Below are 26,487 nucleotides of genomic sequence, written 5' to 3' on the forward strand. Positions count from 1 at the left end.
GTTTCCAAAGGATAATGCTGTTCAAACTTGTATTTATGGTTCATTATTTGAAAGCCTTCATTATTAGGGTGCGTGCTGTAAATAAATGTTTTAAGGTCACACTTCACTACTGACGTTGGTTCCAGTACAAAAAAATAAAACGTGTACACACATGTTTGAAAAGTTTAGGCTAAGAGGCTAAGTATAATGCTCCCAGAATGCTCTCTGATTATATGCAAATGAAGTGTCATTTAGTAAAATGTGTTGATGCATGCTAGTATTTCCCAAAAATATTTCTAATGGAAAATCAGTGTAACCATTTTCAACACTATTATGGGAAGCATGAAAATAAACAAACACTGACAAAGCCAACTGATCTGACATATTTTTATAAGTCTTTTAGTTTTATCAATGCGTGTCTTGTTTTGACATGGCTTTTGTAACACTTTATTGTTGTGGCAGCTACCAGGCCCTCAACATTGTAACAAACATTGGCAAAACCCCCCCAAAAAAGTTTTTGAACTCTTAAAGCACACGTTGCCACCAGCGGCATAACAAAGGCCCCGCAGCCGCCCTCCAGGGGGCCCCGTCAGCACAGCACCTGCCCTGAGTGAGTCTGGAGAGGGTGCTCCTCCATGTTCTTTGCAAAGGGGCACCCTCCAGTTTCGTTACGTCACTGATTGCCACTGTAGTTCCTGACACTGAACAAAACTACTTTGTGTGGCAATATGCTCCTTGTGGAAGAGCAGAATGCGATCACTCACAGTAAAGCCAGCCAAAAGAGAGAGAAATAGAAGTTTAATAAAAACAAAATGTCTTTGTTAACACCAGACCTAATTAGGGACCAAGACCCACATGTAGGTAGCTTTTTGCATGTCGCAAACAGCGACTTTCGCTGTTTGCGACGTGCAAAAAGCACATTGCGATGCACAAACCCAGTTTTGCGATTCAGTAACCTGGTTACCGAATCACAAAACGGGTTTGCGACTCGCAATTAGTAAGAGGTGTTCCCTTCCTAATTGCAACTCGCAGTGCAATGTAGGATTGTTTTGTGACCGCGAACGCGGGCGCAAACCAATCGCAGTTTGCACCCATTTCAAATGGGTGCTAACACTTTCGCAAAAGGGAAGGGATCCTCATGGGACCCCTTTCCCATTGTGAATGTCACTGTAAAAAAAATGTCAGAGCAAGCAGTGTCCTGTGGACCACTGCCTGCTCTGAAAAAATGAAACGAAAACTTTTCATTTTTCGTTTTTGTTATGCATCTCATTTTCCTTTAAGGAAAACGGGCTGCATTACAAAAAAAACTGCTTTATTGAAAAGCAGTCACAGACATGGTGGTCTGCTGTCTCCAGCAGGCCACCATTCGTGAGGGGGTCGCAAATTGCGACCCACCTCATGATTATTCATGATGTGGGCATTTGCGAAGCCCTTGCGAATCACAGATGGTGTCAAGGACACCATCCTACATTCGGATTTGCGACTCGCAATTTGCAGGTCACAAATCTGAACCTACCTACTTGTGGCCCCAAATTCTTAAAGAAAGTCACAAAAGTGCACCCATGGTATATGTCGTACCCCTATAAAATATTTGTGAACTGTATTTTAGCGTGGGTAAAAACGATGTGTAGATTTGCTCATGTGAAAATCTATTGAGCATTTGCAAGTTCATTTTCCCTCCAGCCACTTTCTTCCCAACCCTGGAAGAAGTTCTAATTCTGCCATTGTCAGGAGTAAATGTCCAACCTTTCTTATTATGGGAAAATATTAGAGAGAAGCTGGTAAAAATCTTTAAAACATGCAGGTTAGTAGGTTTGCAGACTCAAAGGCATTCCAGCCCTGGAACTATTGCTTACTGCTTCCTCCAGCCCCAGTATGCAGATCTGCAGAAAGGTGGCAAAATAAGGAAATTTCTACAGTAGGGATTGAAACTCCAAGTATTCAAGCCCTACTATGGTAGTAGCCCTGGCATAATCAGAGAGGCTATTAATTGCTGCCATAATTTGTCGCCACACTACATGGCACCAAAGGGACAAGTAGATCTTTTTACAGGACAAGTAGATTTGAGAAGCAACCTGTCCCCTGGACAAGTAGATATTTTAATAAATTCCACACCCCTGTATTGTCAAGTTTAGAAAATCTATATTGCTGCACTTTTCATGATCTTTGCCTTTTGTCCGAAGACTTCTTGTTAGAGAATCGAGAATCCAACTCATCTTCAATGATAAGGGTAGTTTTCTCTCATGATTCATGCTAAATCAAAGTTGCCAACTAGAATGTGTCTTCGAGGTTACCTTAAGCCATTCAAGGCTTTTTAGCTGACAGCATTGGATTCTGGGTATAGTGAACAGGCACCCAGGATTATCACCACCGGCAACAGCAAATGTCAGTAAATTTAGCACATCATGGTTTTCAGAGTGGGTTGACTGAATACAGAGAAAGGCAAGATTTCATTTGTTCCAGAGCAGTACAGTTAGCAGTCTGTAAGACCTGACAGCCTTAGGGTGGTTTTTCCCCAAACGTTTTGCCATACTTCTCCACTTTTGCTGATCTTGTTTTTGTTGGCCTTTGGACTGTGCACTTTAACTCTGCTAATCAGTGCTAAGTTGTGTGTGCTATTTCCTCTAAACATGGTAAAATTGGCTTACACCCAACTGGCACATTCAATTTACTTGTAAGTCTGTAGTAAAGTGGTACTATGTGTACTCAGGGCCTGGAAATGAAATGCTACAAGTGTGCCGGCAGTACTTATTGTGAGGCCCACTCCTTAAACATGTCTCAGGCCTACCATAGCAGCCTGTGTGTGTAGTTTCAAACTGCCATTTTTGACCTGGCAAATAAACATTCCTTTTTAATCTATATAAGTCACCCCAGGGTGGGTCCTAAGCAGTTCATTGGGCAGGGTGCAGTGAATCTAAGAATTGGACAACTACTTTTAACTTTTACATGCCTTGGTGGTGAAAAACTGTTACCTACCTTTCCCATACAATAGCACTGGGTTAACTTATTACATTTAATACGTGATAACTTTCAATTTGGGGCAGGTAGAAATGTCGAGTTGGGTGTCCAAAGAATTGTACTTCAAAGTCCTCTTTAATTGTAAAGTCGGATTTCAAGTCACAATTCTGAAAATACCACATTTAGAAAGTTGACATTTTCTTGTCCCAACCATTTGGTGTCTTGCAGCCTATTCCTGAGTCACATGACTAGGTGTAGCTGGCAGTTGGTCTTTGTGCACTGCTCCCAGACAGTTAGACAAAGGGAAGATATGTTTTGGCAGGATGAGCCATCTCTGACATGATGAGGGGGAGGAGCTGTCACCTGCCACACTTGCACATCACAAAGGCTTTGCCTGTGCACACTCACAAAGGGTTGGACACTAGACGTTGTGGCCTCAGACAAGCTGGGGATAGCGCAGGAAGGCAGGAAATTCCAAACACCTCTAGGAGTGGGAACCTCCAGAACCTTCCCCTACTTCCTACTTCAACACTGGCACCAGATAGTAATAGTGGACCCTCCAACCCAACAGTTCAGTAGAACTCTGGACCTGTGGAAGACGCAGAAGGACTGCCATGCTGCTCTGCAGGTAGGACTTCTACTCTGTTGCCCTGCTGCCTGAGTAAAAGGAGTGGACCTGCTTCTTGATCCCATGACTCCTAGAGTGACCTCAAGGGCTAGTTGTCTGGCTTCCTGATCAGAGCCTCAGGGACAGAAAAGGCTGCAATAACCTTTAACCCAGCACCTGGACTCTACTTGCTGTGAGTTCTGCCCCCCAAGTGAGGTAACCCCTAGTCCTGGAGCCTTGAAAGTCAGCATGAAGGTTCTCTGCCAGCCCAGCTGTGGTCCTGTGAAGCAGAACCGTCAAAGCATGACGTATCTTCTTGCAGTCTCATATGAACCACTGACCCACAACTCATCCCGACACCAGACCTCACATTGCAGTCTCCTCAGAACCGCTACTATGAGATGCATTTTTAATGCATTCTCAACACAGGCCTTTGCATCGCAAGCCCCTCATCAACGGCATCCTCGATGACAATTCAGGACTCCTCATCACAGCCTTGTAGCTCATAAGAACTGCTGCTCCACTACACATCTTTGACACCGGATCCCCCAACACTCCACAACTAGGATTGAAAGTACCTTGTTCTGCAAGCCCAACTGAGTCCCTCTATCCGTCCGTGCTCCATCATGGTAGGCCTGAATTTGTGACTTTGTCCAGGTCCAGTGAGACCAGATACCCATAGTTGGTACTTTGTGCTTCTAAGCACTGTTTTTACTTAAACCTTTAAAATTGCATAGCTCCTGTTCTACTGACTGACATTTTGTAGTTGTGGTGTCAAATAATTTATTAAATTGTACTCTATATTTCTAAATTGGTGTGGGGTTTTCCTTGTGTTGCCTTTTCACTTTTTTACAGTAGTTTGCTTGCTGTCAGGCACAACCACTAAAGATGCCTTTTCTTCCATACCCTTCACAATTTGGATTATCCTTTATCCTGCTCTTCGATATTAATTGAATCTTCTCTCTTCACAAGAGACTCCAGACCTGACTGTTAACCTTTTCAATTTAATTTCCTCTATCCTGCCTGACGTCTCACTTCTAGCTTCAGGATACCTATAGTTCGTACTTTGCAAATCTCTTTTCAATAATTGACACAAGATATACAATGAATTGTCTAAAAGAGGAACTGTCTTTTGCAGTGCTTCTAATATCAATCTATGAAATCATTAATTTAAATATTTATCTTTATTCAAAAAGCTGTATTTTCAAACAATGTCCTGCTTAGCCCAGAAAGAAATGAAGTTCATGTGTAAGGATTTGTATCTGAGGGACCTAAGGCTAGCCAATAATTGTGTGTGTTTTACATTTTAGGACCAATTGAAACTGATAGTCATCGCTTTTCAGAGGCCAGAGGTGCAGTATATAATGTTTGCTGATTGGGCTACAAACTGTGTTAAATGTGTAAACGTGTTTAAGCATAGATATATGTATTTTTCTTAAATTCTAAGTGAACCCATATGACCCAAAAATTTACCAGATGAAAAACAAGCATGACTGTTCTTCAAATGTTGGTCCTATCAATCGACATCAACGTTATATCTCCAGGCAGCACTCATTTGGTGTTGATACTCTCTCAGCCTTACCTCCCAATGTATTGAGAGTGCTGAAATATCTGGTCGGTGACTGTGCTGAAATGGCTTTCAGTAACACCTTCCATCATGTCCTGTTTCAGTCAGTCTTCAGACACTCCAAAATCTAAGTTTCTGTGGTCTGTCCAAATTTTGCTGCTCCTCCTCTTAGGCTGTTCAGTATGCAATTTCCTGATCCTCCTTCCTCATTATTTGTGATAATGTATTCTTCTGGCACATCTACACCTCTTCCCTTCCAACTCTGTGGAATATCCAAAGTCAATGCAGTGCCCATCGGGTGAAAAGCGTACAAACCACAGAAACTCATCTTAGGGGTAAAAGGGCGCTTTAATAGGACAGGTCTGGTATAAACATTAACCTTGGCATCAAGCCTAACAAAACTACAAAACCTCACAAATACAATATTACCCCCTAATCCCTCCCCCACCCTCTAAACTTGCCCCTCCCCAATACCCCTTGATCAATCCATTACCCATCTGTCCTGCTGCCCACCTTCTGTAGTTCCCCTTGCCTTTCCTCCCTTGTGATCCTTGAGAAAACCTCCCTGCCCTCTAATCTTTCTGCATCATCCCCTTCCCTCCCAAAGCCTTTATGTGAAAATCCCCGCCCCACCAGACCTGTCTACCAGCTGCAAGAAAGATGTCTAAAAACTTATAAACATAAGCTAACATAGCCCAAAACCACAGACCTGTCTTATTAGAGCCTATTTAAGCCCAGACAACAACCAAGAAGGTGACCACAACTCTAAAAACCACTACCAACAAAAACACCCAGGTAAATATGCCAAACAAAAACAATCAATGAAACTATGGGAGGGTGGGTGGGCCCAAAAAACAGTACCACCTCCTGGGTGTGACAACGGCCAAAGAGGCCGCCCACACCCTGCCCACATCTTATATAACCCCACCCATAAAGCCCACCCCATCCGGTAACCCAGCCAATTGGATTCGCCCTCCGTGGCTCTCACCATCACCCAATAAGCTCCGGGGGAGACTGGGCAAGCCCTCTGCTCCTCCCAAGTCCCCATTGGGCGAAAAGCGTACAAACCACAGAAACTCATCTTAGGGGTAAAAGGCTGCTTTAATAGTACAGGTCTGGTATAAACATTAACCTTGGCATCAAGCCTAACAAAACTACAAAACCTCACTAATACAATATTTCCTCCTAACCCCTCTCCCACCCTCTAAACTTGCCCCTCCCAAATACCCCTTGATCAATCAATAACCCATCTGTCCTGCTGCCCACCTTCTGTAGTTCCCCTTGCCTTTCCTCCCTTGTGATCCTTGAGAAAACCTCTCTGCCCTCTAATCTTTTCGCATCATCCCCTTCCCCCCCAAAGCCTTTATGTGAAAATCCCCGCCACACAGGAAAACCCACTAGCCGTTTTCCTGCCCCTCCCAAAAAACTTGCAATTAACGATCCCAAAGCCTCTCCCCCAACAAATCTGCAATCATAATCCTAAGATCCAATAAATAATGTTCATTACCAATAAATGACAAATGCACACCATCCTGCCGAAACAACTCCAAATCTGACATGACTATATTCTCATGATGCAGAAAAGAAAACCCCTGAACCTGACAAAAACTCCTCATTTCCCTATTCACCTTCTTCCTCTGTTTCTCTATCCCGGTAAACAAATATGCTCCTCTCCAAACCCTCCATGGCACCAGACCAGTCCACACTATATGTGTCCCTGCCCAACATTCCTTTATCCTCACCAAATCCATTTTCATAGCCTTCAAAAGTCCAATACCAGATAGTGACACCAAATCATTCTCACCCAAATGAATAATTAATAAATCTGGACAAACTCCTTGCTCAAGCCTCCTGGAAAGAACATACAACAACTCACCCCACCTCATGCCGCTCTTACCCACCCAACTGATCTTAATTCTGGCCCCGTCCAGACCCATTGCTTTCCAAAATGCCTGGAGGATGCCTGTTTCTCTGCCCACCGTACAAACGAGTGCCCAACTATCCACACAGAACAGCCTCCATCCGGGCCCCCGACACAACCTACAAAAGAACAGCAAAAAAACACATGAAAAATCTTAATAAAACAAGTGTCATTGGGGAAAAGCGGGGACGGGTGGGGAAAGGAGAAAGGTAATTAATCCGAACAAAGAGAATTAGCACCATAATCGCCAACCCTTATGACCTAACCAACAAGCTAAAGCATACCATCATTTATCCAACCTGACATAACGCTTAAAACATTGTGATTTCCACCTCCCCATGCCCATAATCAATCCATCCAATTTGCCCAGTCGTTTTGCCTAAGTAGCTGCACCAATCCGGAAAGAATGAGTCCCATAGCATTGAGGATCTAAACCCAATAATCCAATTGACTTTTTCAGAACTGCAAGCAATTTATGAGCTCTTAAAAATGAACCATCTTGCTGTATGAATACAAAGCTTGATAACTCCGGCAAACAGCTCGCAAAAGAAAACCAAAGCCTAAAAGGGTAAATGCGAGTCCCAGTACCTCTCAAAACAACCTCTTGACCCCTCCCCAACTGATCCATTTTGGATGCTCGCAGCCATATAACTATGTCGCCATTCCTTACCTGAACATCCGAAGATAAAATGCCCTCATGTCCTTTCACTCCCAAAAGATCTGAAACCCTAAATGCTCCTTGGAAAAGCCAGGACATGCAAAGCGACATCAAATTCACCTCCCAAGCTGAAAAACAAACTTCATCCAAAACCCCCAACTACTCCTGCAAAAAGTGTGATGTTATAGGGTGCCTGAGGTCCATCCTCGCCCCCCCTTCCCTTGCCCAACCCAAAATCAATCTCCTACAAATCTCCCCCTCAACAGGGTCATATCCCCAAAAATACTTCCCGTAAAAAGAAATACCTGACAACTTACCTGATATGGTAACAGCAGATAAACCCATCTCAATCTGTTGCTTAATGAACTGGACCGCATCCTCTCTCCTTTTCCAAAACACCTCCACACCCCCCTCACATTTAACAGCACCTGAATTAAAAAATTCCAACCAGGCCTGAGCATAACTCCTCCTCGTAGACGGAGCTATGGACTGCTGGACCAGCTCCAACATCCTCACACTCCAAAATTCCCACAAATCCCCGGGGACCGCCGTCTTCAGCACATCCGCTCCTGGTGCCAGCCCACGGAATCTCTGCCACTAGAAACGAGACAGCGCATTAGCAACATCATTGTTAACTCCTGGAACATATTTTGCATTGAAAGTTACATTAAATGCCAAACATTTCAACAGAAAAACTCTCAAAAGCTTAAGCACTTCCATATTCCTTTGCTCTCTGCTAATTAACAAGATTAACCACAGACTGACTGTCCACATTGAAGACAACATTCCTATTCACAAACGTGGGACCCCAGATAGACAATGCTACAACAAGCGGGAACAATTCCAAAAAAGCAATGCTATGCTTAGCATTTTTCCAACTCAAAGGCCAACTCTCTGCTGCCCAATGTCCGTCCCAGAGAAGAACAAAACCATGTGCTCCAGAGCCATCCGAAAAAAAATTAATTTGCCAAAAACCAATCAGACGTATTTACCAACATGGTGACCCCATTAAACTCCCGCAAAAAAACAATCCACATCCTCAAATCCTCTCTGACACTTGCCCGAAGCCGAACGTGATGATGCGGTAAGACCGCTCCTCGCATTGCAAAACCCAGTCTTCTGTAAACGGCTCTGCCAACCCTCACCACCTTGCAAGCAAAATTCAAATGGACCAGCAAACTTTGCGCCCAACGCAACTCCAATTTCGGCTTCTTGACCGCTTCCTCCAATAAAGAGACCAACTGCTGCACCTTCTCGCGTGGCAACCTCACTTCCATTTTTACAGAGTCCAATTCAATTCCCAAAAACTTTAAAGATGTTGAAGGCCCTTCAGTCTTCTCACGGGCCAATGGAACCCCAAAATTGGCCATCATCTGCTCAAAAACAACCAACGCCTTACCACACTCACCAGACTGAGGCCTACCAACCAACAAAAAATCATCCAAGTAATGTGTAACATACTTAAAACCACACTGATACTGTAAGAACCACTGCAAAAATGTACTTAACATCTGAAACAAAGAACAAGATACAGAACAACACATCGGTAACATCCTCTCAACATAGATGGCATCCTCAAACTGCATGCCCAAAAATGAAAAATCCTCTGGATGAACAGGTAAAAGCCTAAATGCTGATTGAATATCTGATTTTGCCATTTCAGCGCCACGCCCACATCTTCTCACTAAGGAAATCACGTAATCCACCGATGCATAATGGACCACCGAATCCTCCGGCGCAATGAAATCATTAACTGATGCTCCTGCTGGCCAAGACAAATGGTGAATAAGCCGAAATTCACCTTGCTGTTTCTTGGGGACCACTCCCAAAGGTGAAATAGTCAAATTAGGTAATGGCCAGCTGTGAAAAGGACCCACAATTCTGCCTAAAACCAACCCCTTTCTGTAGCTTAGCCCTCACCACTTCTGGAAACTCTCTCGCCGACTTCAAATTGTTCGCCCATCTCCTTAACCTTGGACCCTGATAACATAATTTAAAACCTTCCTGAAACCCCCGCAACAAGATTTTAGCTTCATCCAACCGAGGATAAAATTGTAACCAATAACCAACCACATCCAACTTAATAAGAGTAGGGCCATTTACCTGCCAATTGCGGCCCATGTGCCCTTCCTCTATCGGCTCCTCTGCCCTGTGCTCCTTGCCAAGCCCAATTGAACCCCCCAAAGCATTGGTACGCTTAGTGCCTGCCCCCACAGTTGGAACAATCGTGCCGAAATTTACACTGTTGTCTACTGCACATTCCACTGTTAAATGACCAGCAGGCCCTGTTATGCGGGAACTGCCCTCTTTGCCCAAAACCCACCCCAAATTGGATGGGCCGCCCCTGAAAGGGCTTGTACGGCACAGGTAGACCACTTGCCGTATGCGTCGTAGGCGCATTCCTTGCAGTTTTCAACCTTTGCATCCATAACTTGTTGTCAATTTCACCCCAAACTTTCTCTGGATAAATAGCTTTACGCGCTCTAAATTCTTCGTCATATCTAAACCATCCGAATCCTCCATAATCCATCTGAGCTCGTCTCACAACATCCATGTATTTAAACAGAGCCACACAACTATCCGGTAAATGCTCACACAAAACACTTGCATCGATCAAAAATGCAGAAGTCCAATTTTCAATTGTCGTCGGGACTCTAGGCCTACGAGCCAGCTCCCATTCCTCCTCCTTTGAACCCTCCTTTGCCTGCACCTCCCTGTGCAACAATTTCAAAACATCAATGAATTCGCCTCTCCATATCTTCTCCTTCAAACTCTGAGTGAGATGCGCCCCCAAAGGCATCGACACTCCCATATAAGGCAATTTTTTAGCTTTAGTCCCGCCCTGAACAGCCTCCCCAACAGAAGCACTCAAATCCGACTGCCCCGCACTTACCTGAGCGACTTCTAACTTACCTGTAACCGCATCCGCCACACCCTGAGAAGATTCCAACTTACCTGTCTCTGCCCCATCCCCAACACTCACCTGAATAGCAACATCAACATTGTCTTTACCTTGTACCTCAACCGCGTTACCCCCAAAACCAACCCCAACCATCCCTGCCTCATAACCATAAACCTCACCTCTAAGCAAATTTCCAGCCATCTCTCGCTGACGACACGAAAGACGATCGTCCTGGACCGTCCGCCTGCCCGTCTTAGACTTCTCCACTGTGGCAATCGACTGCATCCCATGCACTAGATCCTCTTCATCATAGTCCAAAGACTCCTCTCCGATTTCCAAGCGTGAACTAGCGCCCTGGCTAGCAGAAATGCTTCCAATGAAACCAAAGTTAAGATCCAAAGATCCACTTCCTCGAACCGCTGCCTCCCTCAATGTCAGGTGAACCGCTCTGGGTTTCACCCTCCCTTCATCCCGGTGTCCTGAGGGTGCCCTGACCCCCACCGGTACTTGCTGTAAACCAGACGGCCGCCCCAACTGCTGGTTCGCTGTAAAAACCTCATGTCCGCCAAAAACCTGAGGACTATCACACCCAGGCCGGTACGCACCTTGACTTGGCTGCCAAAAATCTAACCTAATTTGAGCCGTACCTGGCCTACCATTCTCCATAGCCGTACCACAAATAGTGCCCCTAAGCACTACCCCATTATCATCCACAAATTCCACCTGTTCGCCAGCCCTAAAGACCGACTGATTGTCAACCTCCCACTCCTGAACTCTACGAAGCATGGGACTAGTCACCCTTGGCACCCACTGAATCATCCTACCACCCGTACCTCTAAAACTTGCAGATGCAAAATCCACCCTTCGCCCAGCCTCCCTATCTGCAGTCTTACCTTCATCTCTTTCTTCATCCGAATCAATAACTACAACTTCCATATCAGGAAACGTCGCTGGATCATCCCCACCACTTAACTGCTGCCTGTCGACCTCGACTGTCAGAAATTCAGAACTTTCCGAGGGCACCGCCATATTGGTTGCCCCACCGAAGGTCCTTTCATCTAATACGAGCTCCACCCGCTCCGCGTCACTTTCTACAGCGGATGGAGCTTGTTGTGTGCATTTTCTGGACGCGCGTCTGCGTTTAAACGCATGCGCGCCAACTGACGACGCCCCCGCCTGGCCCACAACAGACACCGCAGCATGAGGTGAGCATTGACTCTTCAACGGGTGCGCTCAGGAACCGAGCACCCCCACCTGGCCAGCATCAGCCACCGCACCAACAGGCATCGTCCCTCTTCCAACCGTCGCAACCCTTTGCCGAAAGGAGGCCCCAGAACGCCTAGCAAAACGTGCGCCACCCCGACGAACGGGGTGCACAACAGGTAAGTCCACTGAACTTTCCCCCACCAACTCCACAGTGCATTCTGGAAAAACCGACACCTTACGACCAGAAACGCTTTTCGATTTGAATTTCTTAAACTTTTTTGGACTCTGCTCCGGTGACGCGCACACCAAAATTGCTGCTGTCACTCCTTCAGCAGATGATCTCTTCGTTCTTCTCAGCCCCACCCACGCTTGTTCTAGAACCCCATCCTTTAGCAAATCCTCCCTCCCCTCCTCCTGCAACACCTTCAAAGCCTGCACTACCTTGCTAGGTTGCATAATCCCTCTAATAACAACAACCCAAAAGCACCTCGCAATTTTAAAATTAAACTCCAATAACCACTGTCCCAAAAAACAGTACCGCCTCCTGGGTGTGACAACAGCCAAAGAGGCCGCCCACACCCTGCCCACATCTTATATAACCCCACCCATAAAGCCCACCCCATCCGGTAACCCAGCCAATTGGATTCGCCTTCCGTGGTTCTCACCATTGCCTGATAAGCCCGGGGGGAGACCGGGCAAGCCCTCTGCTCCTAACAAGCTCCCATTCTGTTGCCCCCTCCATCGAATAGAAACAAAATTTGTTATTGAATGATGATCTCCCGAGGATGCACTGATGACAATAGACAGTGTCCGACCCTAGTCCTGATTTCTCAAGCAAAAACAGATACGCAGATTGCCACTGAACCACGGTGGATGAACGTCATCACTTAAAGGTGAACATGGCAAAAACAAACTATAGTTTTGACTAATGCTTCTCTCCTTACAACTTAATTTTCGAGGATAACCAGCACTGTCCTGGCAGTCTATTATTTACAGTTAGGCACCGCTTATTTTCAAACACTAGATAATTGTATTAACTTTTCTCCAAATCATGTTTTCTCGCTGCCTAGTCTTTATTAGATTGACAAGTTCACCCTTTTTAATTAACAACGTTATATGTAATAGTGTTATTTTTTTCTACCTGTCTGTTCTGAAAGAAAAGTATTGTTTTTTTTACGGACTACTGATGACGACTATACTTACTTCAAATGTTTCACTTCTGATAGCACCAACATTTTATCACTACATTTCGTAGAAATATTGGGAAAAAACGAAATTACATATAACATTTTTCAAACAATTGTGCAATTTCCTGCACTATAAAACCAGTTTCCCTCTTGATATTATTCAAAATCTGGGTCATCAGATTATAGCCCAACCCTTATTTAATAGGTGCCAGTTCATTCAAAAATGCCCCCATAGTGTTCTGGTTTATATTTGTTTAATCTGTGGGCAGCACCTTACATTCAACCACACATCTTTAATTCTAAGCTTTATACAGTTTAATCATGCACCATACAAATTAGACAAGCTTTTCTTTTTTTATCATAACCTCCTTATCATAAGCTCCTTATTTATTTCACCCATCAGGGTGAAGCAATAGCCAAATATCTAAAGTTAAATAAAAGTCCAGTTCTTTTCATAAGGTTCTTTTGATCCAGAAACAAGTTAGTGTTCGTTCTTTTTTAACATATCTCAACAACTCTTGAGACATGAAGTAATGTGGATTGTGGCCTATGTCACGGCTGTGAGATTGCAAGAGACTGTTATGATATGAAGGAAGGAGGATTATGCCCTATGGATCAGTTGGTGTGATATAAAGGAACATAGATTATGATTCATGTGATGTAGAGAAAAGTGGACTGTATGATTTAGTTATAAATAAATGAAAGCTAAGGTATTTCTGTGTCGTGGAACAGGACGGTTGATGTCCTTGATGTCCAGCTCTGCCAGAAGGTTAACTCTTCTCCAGCAGCTTCGCTGTCTAGCTGAGAACCTCCCTGTTTTCCTTGATCTCACAAACCATGGTCCAAGCTTTGATTAGTCCCTGTCTGCTACATGTTACTACATGGACTTATTGACCAACTGAAAATTATCCAAAGCAATGCCGCATTAGTAGTTTCTTCCTTGTAATCGATGTGGTGCGCTCCCATTGGCCATTGTCTCCATTAGCTACAGTGCAGGAGTAAATACATTTTGATGCAAATCTTGATTTTCCAGGATGTCCATGGACTGAGACCCTTTCATCAGTAAAACTAAAGCTGCATTAGGCAACACCCTGTTCCTATGCAACAAGAACGGCCTCATCCAGTTTCAAAGAGTCACTTCTGGAGGTGTCCATTCCCCCTGGAAGGATATACCGCACTTCATCTCACTACAGAACTCACAACTTAAATTAAAAAATAGGTCTCCTTGCCAGTTTCTTTCCTCCCATAACATTCCTCTTGTAGCTGCCCCAGCTAGACACTCATTGTAGCCTGGTTGTTAATGCTCCCATGTCCCTCTTGCTGCTTCTTCACCATCTCGTGCAGAGCGCTCTGATGGAGAGTGCAGGATCCCTCGTGCATAAGTAAACCAGAGTAAGTAGACTGGTGAGTGCCTGTTTATGAATGTATCATAAATGAAGCTGATTCACCAGTAGTGATTGTGTGGACCTTTTACTAGATAAATGCTTCCCATTAGACTAAATGTAATGAGATTTTAGTTCACCACTTGATATATGTCGCCTCATGGTGCTGAATTATGTCATGAAATGGTTTGGAGCATCAGACTGCAGAGTTGTAATCGTCTTCCTTACTTTTCCTGGTTGCAGATGGCAGCTTTAATGAAACAGACACAGTTGATGCTAGGTAAGAGGTGCTTCGTTAAACTATGTTAGCATTTTTTTGCCTGTGCATTACGGTTTGTTGTACAATCTTTAGCTTCAATATCACAATTTGATAAAACAACTCCTACTCAGGGGGGCCGCGACTTGAAATGAAATAATAATAGCAGATTAATAGATTATGTCTATTTAAAAAAAGGCAAAATGTAAAACCTTAAACACTGCTTATGTTCAGGAAATGAAATTGGAACCTTAAAATTAAGTTGATATTCTTAACTTGATACGTGACAGTAGTACAACCTCAGCAAACGGAATGTAGCATTGAGGATTTAGGGCCTCAATTGAGATTCTTGTATGCTCTGACAAAAAATGGAATATGTGTTAAAACTAAAATAATGGTACAGTAGAGTACAGCATATCACTTCATCTTTTAAAAATAAAACTACATTTTGAAAAGCTTCAAAGTTCCCATTAAAACTTCGATATCTGCACGTTTTGTGTTTGTGAATAAAAAGAAATATTTCATATTTTCTGTATTTGTTTGAGGTATACTTATTTCTGAATATTTGTAAATTTATTAAGGTTCAAATCGTAGAAATTGGTCAGGCAGGGGTCCACAGCTTACAGAAGTGATTTAGAGCTGGGGGGTCCACTGAAGCAAAAAGGTTAAAAATCACTGTTCCACACTAATATCTCGAGTCACCATTCTCCCACTAAAAAGTGCTTGATGTGAGTGTTTATTAAGGCTGTGCTTATGAAATCAACACATAAACCAGTTGGGTTGTCGGAATGACCAAAAAATATGCATATGCTGATAGCCCCTACTGATGTTAATTATAACAAATTGTATTTATATCTTGAAAACGAGTCTGGATTGCAATATTCGGTGAGTAGACATGTTCGGGCCTGGTGTTCATGCTGTTTGGAATGGGACCAATATGTAGAAGACAGCTATGAGTTACACCAACCTACCGGAGATGAAAGTATTACAATGATGCTGATTTGGATAGGTTCCCTCCAAGCTCCAGAATTCTAAAGCTTCATCTATTTTAACACGGATTATTAAATTCCTACTACTTAATTAATGTTGGCTCCGCTGAAAAACATAGGGGATAAAAACACCCCATTATGTAAATTACGTGTTACGTGGTAGAAAGTTGTTAAAAGGGTGGAGAATTATATACGTTAGCCCAACCTCATTGGCCGGCAGTTTTACCACCGCAGTGATTTCTTTGAAAAGCCATCACACCGTTTGCTTCCGATATATGAACAGGGTCTGATAGGCTGTGCGGCTCCTTGCTGTGCACATTTTAAGTGACTAGTGTTATGTTTGGCTGTAAACAATCTGCTACAGGTAAGTCCAAGGGAGAAAACTGGAAATTGGTTCTGCCAACACATGGGTGGGTACAACAGTGTGGCAATTACTGCTCCTGGTCTAATGGATGATTGATTACTGACAGCAGACATATGCCATGACTGCCAAGGAAACCTGTAAAGCAGGGCATAGTCTTAAATAAAGCTATGGAAGAATGTAGAAACTTTTTTTCAATTGAACAGTTCACAAAAATATTGATATATACATTTGAAGAAACTCATGGGGGAAACTGTGGGCTTTATTTAGAGCTGGGCGGACTACATATTCAGTCCAAATGTGACACATATGCTGTCCACCGCAATACAAATGCTATAGGGTATAAGAATATAGGGGGTCATTATGAACCACCGGCGGTTCAGACCGCCATGCCGGCGGCGGCAAAGACCGCCACCGGCACGGCAGTCTGAACCGCCATTTAATGCACACAGGTAGGGCTGCCTGTGGCGGCCTCCTCTACCACCAGACTACCGCCGACAGGCAGTCTGATGGTGGAGGAAGTCATTGTCCGACAGGGCAGCGCTGTAAGCAGCACTGCCCTTTGGATAATGATCCCTTTTTTCCACCAGCCTTTCCCAAAGGCTGGCGGAAGGGGTGTTCAGGGGCCCCCCTGGGGACCCCTATACTGCCCATGCACTTGGTATGGGCAGTGCAGGGGCCCCTGTGCAGCGCCCCTTCGCGCAGGTCACTGCCCGATTTACAAGCAGTGATCTGCGCGACGGTTGCTGCTGGACCCGCTGGACACAAACTTTGACAGCGGCTCCATTTGAAGCTGCTGTCAATGTTACCACCCTTTTCCCTGCTGGGCCGGCAGGGAAAACATTATATGGCCGGCGTTAGTCGCACTGGAGGTCTTCTGTTGACCGCCAGCGCTGATCTCGGCGGTTTTTACCGCTGAGATCATAATGAGGGCCATAATCTCTTGTAATACAGTGGGCGACACATATTCCATGTTTGCGACAGAGTATCCCCTCTGCCAAACCTTAAATAAAGCCTTAAGTCCTTACTTGCCAGATTCAGGAGAGGGTATTGTGTCTGTGTGGCATGGGCAACAATTAAGAACTAGAATGCTGCATTTCCATATGTGTTGTTACATGCAACGGCTTACTGAGGCCTATACTGGAGACTATAGCTGAAGGAGTATTCTTAATGAGTTCACGCTGCCTGTGAATAAATTACTTTTCCATAGAATCTGGCTTATTCCTTGTTCCCTGAGGTGGTAGGGAGAAGCAGTGAGGGATTACAGAAGGCAGCATCGCCACACTTTTAAAGTATAGGCAGTATAATTCTCATGGAAACAAATACTTTCTACTGATCTCGCATGCCTGTACTGAAGCCCTCGTACTTCCCGAAGCAGTCAACAAATAGGCGTGACATATCAGGAAGAGGTGCTGGTCAGCAGTATCCCCCTCATGTGATCCTCCTCGTCCCATTCGTTACTAAATGAGGACTGGGATGAGAAAGATCCCTAATCGGGTTAATGAAGATTACTGGTAAGTAACTGAACATTACCTCTTGAACAGTAATACCAATACTGATAGGACCATGCCTTGATACTGGGTGTGCTACTAGAAATGACCAGGGGGTAGCTCCACTTGTATGAGGGTGGGACATTGACTCATTATAAATCAAACGGTTATGTTAATGTAAATTGAAATCAAATTAATGTACATTTTTGTCATCTTTCATTTATTTTCCACCAAAGATGTGACTGCTTTGATCCTGCAGAAGCGTACAAAATGAACAATAGGAGAAGAGGGGTGGCTCTGATCTTCAACCACGAGTGGTTCCATTGGCTCCAAACAATGCCCGTGAGACACGGCACCAATGCTGACAGAGACAACCTCCGAAAAAGGTAAGGCTTGACAAAATAATAAAACCAGTGCCTAATTAGTGGAAAAAATACGTGCCAAGGCTCTTGTCAAGAGGTCACTGCAGCTTGTCTTACCTGCTGAAAGAAGAAGAACCAAAAAAGCAATCAGTTGCTGCCCACACAGCATTTTTTTTCTTTATCAAGACTCTACAGGTTGATCTAGGACAAGGACTCGGTACTAAAGATTAAAAATAATGTGCTGGCGGGTAAAGTGTCCTGTGCAGAGCACGCTGGGCTGCAGTACACATGGTTAGTTGCAGAATAGGAGTGAGGCACGTGCGCCCAGGACCATGTTTATTGACAAGGTTACCTGACAGGTAGAGTCTGGCCGGTATACATGTGGGCATAGTGCCTATGACAGCTCTCTTGGAGAAGGGACTGTACTGTTACATGGTGGAGAGTCTGCAAGAGTTGCTTAATAGAAATTCAAATAAATTTGCTATTCACACACCAGTGAAGCTCCAAGAGGTTCAAACCAGTGGTACTACGCCGTCAAAGCAACCCCAAAGGAAGGTCCTACGATTGTCCTGAGAATGTCCCTAGATGATTAGAAAAAGACTGGACAAGGGACCTTATCCCAGTAGAAAATAGTCTCCACAGTGGAGTTTTCCCAATCCAGATTCGTCTTCTGTCTGTGGAGCTCTGTTTTGTTTTTTCCCTGAAATCATACAGAGCACCCAATATCGATTATCATGAGGTGGGAGAGTGTCATTATAACTCAGTCTCAGTATCCACTTTTGCAGCGGGCTGCCACTGCAGAGATGTCAAACAATCAGCAATGTGCGAGTGTTACATGCATTCTGGAGTAAACGCCTGCCAAATTAGGATCTAACCCGCATTGATCGTGCCCAGCCTGTTAATCTAATTTCAGGAAGGTTAATTTTCAAATGTCACCAACATATCTGGCAACTCACACGGTGGCACTGTCACATGATATCGGCTCACTTCACACGGTCTCCTGGTATAATCCCAGATGGGCGAGTTCGCCAAAAAATGAGGTACATTTTTCAATTTGTGTGGGAAAAGGCACCACTGGCAGCCACGGGTCACTTGCTGGATTTGGAAGTGCGTATATTACACTTTTGGCACCCACCGCCTGCCTTATGGAGGCACGTGGTGTCAGAAACAATCCGAGTTGGTGAGGGTCCCTGCCTCCGTGTCAAGGCGGCAGCTGAGTGCCAATGCTAGTGCGAGATTAGGGTTTGGGAATACGCTTGCATAATGCCGTCCCTCCTTACCTCATCATGTCCTGGAGTCAGACCAGTGATCTGCGTCGCCTCCCAAAGTATGCCCGCCCCAACATAATGCGCAGCGCAGTCCACCTCTGGTCAGTCAGGGACTGACAGAGGAGACAAGCAGCAGCCTTCTGTAGGCTGTAGCAGCACTGATTTGCACAGGCCTCCCTCATTGACTGTGACTGGCCGTAATTAAGCAAGTGTTACTGTTTTCAAAAGTGTTTTGAAATCTTGAAGTTAAAATGTTTGTCTGAATTCATTGGGCAAATTCCTTTTCAGCGCGCTTTGAATCGGGCTGAAACGTGAAATGAGCACAACACTCACTTAAAAGGGGTAAAAGGCCACTTTAATAGAACAGGTCTGGCAAAAATACAACCTTGGCATAATAGCCTCACAAAACTACCCAAACCTCACTAATACAAATTCATCACCTAACCCCTCCCCCTCCCTCTAAAGTGACCCCACCGCACTACCCCTTGTCCCATTCCCACCTTGACCCGACCAACCCATTAACCCATCTGTCCTGCAGTCACCTTCTCCAGTTCCCCTTGTCTGTGCAAACTCCCTGCCCTCTCATCTTTCTGATCTACCCCTTCCCCCCCGAAAGGCCAACTGTAAACCCAACCTACCCATACCAGACCTGACTATCAGCGGCAAAAACAAACCACCCCCGTCCCCCCCATTACTAACAAAATGCCCCTTGATCCATCAGCAAAAACAAAACCAAACAGAAATAGACCTGCCCTGTTAAAACTCGAAACAGCTAACCGCTGAACCATGGAAAACCCAAGAAAAACAATAGTAATCAAACACAAAAAACCCTCCCCCCCAAGGAAAAAACGCCACAAATAAAGGAAATTTTACGGGAGGGTGGGCACGAAGACAAAATGCCCACTGTGTGTGACAACGGCCAAAGAGGCCGCCCACACCCAGCCCCTACCTTTTATCCCCTGCCCAAACCTCCGCCCTATCCTGTTCCCTAAGCCAATCCCAGTTCGGGCTCGTGGATCATACCACGACAGCCCGATAAGCTCGGGGGGAGACAGGGCAGGCACATGTCGAGCCTTGAACAAAATATTGAACTTCAAACAATTCAGCAAGAAAATCCTCAACAATTTAAGCACCTTTTCGTCCTTTGCCTTTTGAGAATTAACCAAATGCACCACAGTCAGATTATCCACATTGAAAACAACGTTCCTATTGGCCAAAAACCTGCCCCAAATTGCCAAAGCAACTACTAGAGGAAAGAATTCCAAAAACGCAATGCTAAACTTCGCCCGCTTCCAACTCGCAGGCCAGGCCTCTTATGCCCAATGACCGTCCCAAAACAAACCAAATCCATGAGCACCAGACGCATCTGAAAAAATCTGAATGTGACAAAACCAGTTCTCGTCCTCCACCAGCATCGTCACACCATTAAAATCCTTCAGAAATTCAATCCACATCCTCAAATCTTCCTTAACACATGCCCGAAAGTGAATGTGGTGATGTGGCAAAACAGCTACCCGCATCGAGAAACCAAGCCTGCGACAAAACGCCCTGCCGACCCTAACCACCTTGCAAGCAAAATTCAAATGACCAAGTAACGATTGTGCCTGACGCAACTCAATCTTTGGTTTCACAACAGCTTCTTCCAACAGAGAAACCAAATGTTGTACTTTATTCCTAGGCAACCTCACTTCCATTCTGTCAGAGTCCAGTTCTATACCTAAAAAAGTGAGGCATGTTGCAGGCCCTTCTGTCTTGTCACTCGCCAACGGAACACCAAATAGAGACATCAAATGCTCAAACTCATTCAATGCTCTGCCACAATCGCCAGACCTGGGTTTTCCAACAAAGAAAAAATCGTTTAAATAATGAGTCACCAACGTACCTCCACTGTTAAATAGAAAACACCATTCCAAAAATTAACTAAACATCTCAAACAAGGAACAAGAAACTGAACAACCCATAGGCAACATCCTGTCAACATATATAGCCCCATCAAATTGCATCCCCAATAAGGAAAAATCATCCGGGTGAACCGGCAACAATCGAAAAGCTGACTCATCATCTGATTTCGGCATCTCTGCACCTTTCCCACACTTCCATACCAAAGCAATAGCCTCATCCACAGACGCATAATGCACCATCGAATCTTCTGCTGCAATGAAATCATTTACTGAGGCACCCGTGGGCCAGGACAAGTGATGGATCAACCGAAATTCGCGCTCCTGTTTCTTAGGAACTACACCCAAAGGGGAAATAGTCAAATTCGACAGCGGCCACTCTAAAAAAGGACCAACAATCCTGCCCAAATCCACTTCTTTCTTCAGCTTAGCCCTCACAACCTCGGGATGTTCCCTTGCTGACTTCAAATTATTGGCCCATCTCCTCAACCTCGGGCCTTGGTAACACAACCTAAAACCTTCCGAAAAACCACTAAACAAAACTTTAGCCTCTTCCCCACATGGGTAAAACTGCAACCAATAAGCCACAACCTCCAATCTATAGGCGAAGGGCCCTTTTCCTGCAACTTGCTGTGTAAATCCTCTGCCCCTGTCCCGACCTCTTTACGGTGGCCCATGCCAAGACCATTGAATCCCACCGAAGCATTGATACACGGGGTGCCTCCCCCGCAATTGGAGCAATCGTGTCTAAATTTGCATTGCTGTCTATTACAAAGGCAGCTGTTGTAAGACCAACACGTCTCATTTGAATGGAATTGCCCTCTATGCCCGAAACCCACCCCAACTTGGGTGGGACGCCCCTGAAAAGGCTTATATTGAACCGGCAGACCACTCGCCGTATGCGTTGTGGGCGCGTTTCGTGCTGTCCGTAACCATTGCATCCATAACTCATTATCAATTTCACCCCACAACTTAGATGAGTCCATTGCTTTCCTCGCCCTAAATTCCTCATCATACCGAAACCACCCAAAACCACCGAAATCCATTTGAGCTCTCCGAACCATGTCCATGTATTTTAGCAAAGCTACGCAAGAATCCTGATGCTTCTCACAATAAACACTCGCATAAATCAAAAAAGTCGAAGTCCAATTTTCTATCGTGGTTGGTACTCTAGGCCTCCTAGCTAGCTCTCATTCTTCTTCCTTTGACCCTTCTTTCGCTTGAACCTCCCTATGAAGCAATTTAAAAACATCAATAAACTCCCCTTTCCAAATCTTTTCTTTCAAATTCAGAGTCAAATGCGCCCCCAAAGGCAACGACACTCCCATGTAAGGTGGCTTCTTCGACTTGATACCACTCACCACTTCGTCACCACCAGCATTAGCGTCCACCTTCTTACCACCCTCACCTGATTCACTCTTTTGTAATGACCCATCACCAGTACCCCCACTTACCTCCGACTTACCCTCCACCTCTGTGACCGCACTCACTTGAATAGACGCATTCACCGTGTTTCGTAATTCCCTTGAACCACCCATAGCCTTCGAGACCTTTGCCCAACTCGAATCCCCAAAACTATCATGCAATCTTAAAGACCCAACAAATCCCTCCTCACTTCTAGGTAAGCTGCCAGCGGACACCTACTGACGATGAGCTGGAACATGGCCGCCCTGGACCACACCAGGCACTTCTCCTGCCACCACCACCCGCTTTTTTGCCGTGACAGGCACCTCCGTTTCCTCCTCGTAATTGAGTAATTCTTCATCCAAATAAGCCCAACCAGCACCAGCGCCCTGGCTAGTGGATGGCTGTGCCTCATCCGCTCCATCTCTCTCCCGCAAAGTCAGGTGGACCGCTCCGGATCGCACCCTCCCTTCATGCCGGTGTTATGAAGGCGCCCGGACCTTCACTGGCAGGCTCCGACCACCGACCATCCGCCCAGATCGCCGATAAATCGCCTGCACCCCACGTCTGCCCGAAGCATGGGATGTGTCACACCCAGAGTTTCCCTCACCACTATCAGGCTGCCAAAAATCCAAACTCACATACGCCTTACCTAAAGCACCAGAACTACCAGCCTCACCACACACGGTACCCTTAAACACTGCCCCACTGCCGTCCACTAACTCAATCTGCTCACCTAAATGAACAGCAGCCTGGTTACCTACCTCCCATGACTGTACTCTATGGAGCACTGGACTAACTACAATTGGGATCCACTGCATAATTCTGCTGCACCTCTGACCCTGAAAACCCAACCTACCACTTGAATCTAAATCTGCCACACTTCCATTGCCCTCATGTACATCCTCCTCCTCATCTGAAATAATAACAATCTCCTTGGACACCTGAGCACCAGGTGCCAAGGCCATAACTGGCTTACCCGCTCTATTTTCCACCGAAGTCGACATCGAATGATGTAAAAACATGGGCGCCGCCATCTTGGAAGTGCATACTAACGGCCTTTCCTCAGCGGACGTCAAAACCTGCTCAACGCCTGTTTCTACAGGCGATCGAGCTTGCGCGCGCGTGTGCAACTGCGCACGCGCGCCTTTTGGCCTCGCCCCCATGCGGCCAGCTCTCGCCACCGCAGGCTTGAGAGGAACGCCTCTCCCGCTCGCGGAAACTCGCCTCAAGAGAGACGAACCTTGCCTTCGGGGCAAACAAACCCCGCGTCTCCCCCGTGACACAACCAAGGACCCCGGGGGCACAGAAATCTCATCCACCAACTCAATATCAGGTGAGCGAGAAACTTTTCTTCCCTCAACACTTTTGGTCTTAAACTTTTTCCCTGATTTAGGCGATGAACATGCCGCTACGGCGGCTGACATGCCTTCAGCCGAACAACGCTTCGGCCTCTTCAAACCCACCCGCGCCTCCTCCAACACACCCTCCTTTATTAAATCTTCCCTCCCTTCCTCCTGCAGGACTTTCAAGGTCATAACAACCTTATTTGGTTCCATCACCGCTACCCTTGAATACTTCAAACTAAACTACGCCCTAATAAATCCAAAAACAACACCTACACTTTCCTAAAAACGCCTACCTAGAACCTTGGCACGAAGACAAAACACCCACTGGTTGTGACAACGGCCAAAGAGGCCGGCCACACCCAGCCCCTAACTTTTATCCCCTGCCCAAGCCTCCACCCTATCCTGTTCCCTAAGCCAATCCCAGTTCGGGCTCGTGGATCATACCACGACAGCCCAATAAGCCCCGGGGGAGACAGGGCAGGCCCTTTGCTCCCCCCAAACCCCCACCGAAGTCATGCACGCGGTGCACAGGTACTAGGGACCATGTGGCTGTGTCAGCGACTGTTGATCCCGTCTGGCAGGGTCTAGCTCACAGGTGGGCAGAATGATAATCCCTGGTAGTCTGTCTCGGGGGCCTCAGCTTGGCTCAAGCGAAGTCAAGTGAGTTCCACTTCCCTGGCGGTGCAGGTGGCAGGAGTGCACAGGGCCTAGTTCCCAGTGCACAACATGGTAGGCAGGGAAGTGATGGACTCCCTAGTGGGACAAAGGACACTGTGTTTAAGGAATCTCAGGGGCTGCGGGGGGCCAATGTTTACCTGCTTTGATCACTGCAGATACCTGGGCAGTGAGTTCTGAATTTGAGAAGAGACCCGGGGCAGGCACAGCCTGAAGAGATGTCTGTTTAACCAGCCTCTTACCTCACAGTGTAGAAGCCTAGGCAGCGAGTTCTGCATTTAGGAAGAGCCCCAGGTTTACCTTTTCTGCTGTTGAGTATTTGCTTATTTCAATCCATTTAGTAATTCTCCTTACAGCGCAGTGAGTCTGAGACACACCATACTAAAATTATTAACTAAAGGTCAGCGATTGACTTTTCCCTTGCTTTCTTTGGAGACACTTTCTAATTATTCAGCTACAGAAACGTTTATGAAGCGGGCCTTTCTGGACTTGAAGTCACTGAATGCTGTTCCTCTGTGTACGAGCCTGTTACATGGAAAAGAATTGGAAATGGGAAATACATTACTTCCCGTCCCTCCCTCACCTTCCTTAACCAATAAGAGGCTCCTTTGCCTCACCTAGACCCCTCCCCTCTCCTTTTAAAAGTGCCCCCCACCCACTCCTGTTTTCTTTTGTCTTCTTACCTGGTGAGACTTACCTCTTCTCTCCTCCTTGGCGTGGCTGAGGGGGGGCGTCATCCTCTTCTTCGGCGCTGGTCACAGGGCCTCTGGTGCCATCTTTCAGTCACTCAAAGACAGGCTTGTTGGAGGCGTGCAGGGCTGCTTTTATGGGGGCACGGTCAGACGGCTCTATGGTGGATGGGGCTGTGCTTCCGGTTTTCAGAGGTTGCGGAGCACTTCGGTCTCTCGTCAGCCTGTTTCTGCAGGTGTTTGGGCCCACGTTTTTTTACTATTTTCATCGATTATCCTGATTGGGGGGGGGAATTAGGAATCTTTATGTGATTGGTGCTTACATAGGCCGCTTTTGGCCTTTTTAAGACTGGCAAGGTGGTTTGGTATTCAGTTGTTTGCTGTCATCATGTCAAAGAAGGGTGCAAAATGCAGGAGAGTGATTTCTTCTTCTTCCTCGTCTGAGGATGAGTGGGTTCCGGTGCCTTTACAGTCTACCGAGTGGAAAGGACTGATATGGCTGGTTCTGTTCCTCTCATGTCTCGTGAGGAAGTTCAGGACATGATTGAGGTGGCAGTTTCCAGGGCTCTCCAGGCTGGGGCTGTTCGTTCAGGACGTCCCTCTGCTGCTACCACCTCCATGGATGCTGCTGGTTCCTCTTCTTCTGAGGGGAAGGATCCTTCCACGTCTTCTGAGGGCAAATATGTGTCTCGTGAGGAAATGTGGAATATTTTGGCTCTTATCCAAGACAATTTGGGTTTTCCTGCTTTTTCACCTGCAGGAGAAGATTCTACCCTATTTCCTCAATATGTGACTCCTTCTCGGTATGCTATGCCTTTCCAGGGGCCTGTTAAGGACATGGTTTTCTGGGAAGAGAAGGAGGTGGACAAAGCCCAGGTTCCTCGTTTTCTGCAAAAATTATATTTGCTGGAAGGAGAAGATGTTCTTCCTCCTTCTGTGCATTTAGATTCCATACTGGCTACCTTGATTGGAAAAACGGCAGTCAATCCTTGTAGGACGTTGGCTCTGTATGTACTATTTCAAAGTAAGGAATAGTATGCACAGAGTCCAAGGGGTCCCCTTAGAGGTAAGATAGTGACAAAAAGAGATAATTCTAATGCTCTATTTGTGGTAGTGTGGTCGAGCAGTAGGCTCATCAGAGGGTAGTGTTAAGCATTTGTTGTACACACACAGGCAATAAATGAGGAACACACACTCAGAGACAATTCCAGGCCAATAGGTTTTTGTATAGAAAAATATATTTTCTTAGTTTATTTTAAGAACCACAGGTTCAAGATTTACAAATAATGGTACTTCACTTAGGAACTTTAGGAACTTTGAATTAGCAAAATAGCATATACAGTTTTCACATAAATGACATAGCTATCTTAAAACTAGAC

At 45.6% G+C, this 26,487-nt stretch overlaps 1 protein-coding gene across 1 annotated transcript in view; it reads left to right on the top strand.

Annotated features, from left to right (window-relative positions):
* The window catches only part of LOC138301053 (caspase-6-like), a 130,990-nt gene that overhangs the window by 32,702 nt on the left and 71,801 nt on the right, over positions 1-26,487 (top strand). The window contains exons 2-4 of the mRNA XM_069241101.1: positions 4,855-4,896; positions 14,611-14,647; positions 17,700-17,849. Coding sequence (XP_069097202.1) covers positions 4,855-4,896; positions 14,611-14,647; positions 17,700-17,849 — 229 coding nt within the window. The remainder of the gene's footprint in view (positions 1-4,854; positions 4,897-14,610; positions 14,648-17,699; positions 17,850-26,487) is intronic.

This window comes from Pleurodeles waltl, chromosome 1_2, assembly GCF_031143425.1.
Source record: "Pleurodeles waltl isolate 20211129_DDA chromosome 1_2, aPleWal1.hap1.20221129, whole genome shotgun sequence".
Taxonomy (NCBI): domain Eukaryota; kingdom Metazoa; phylum Chordata; class Amphibia; order Caudata; family Salamandridae; genus Pleurodeles; species Pleurodeles waltl.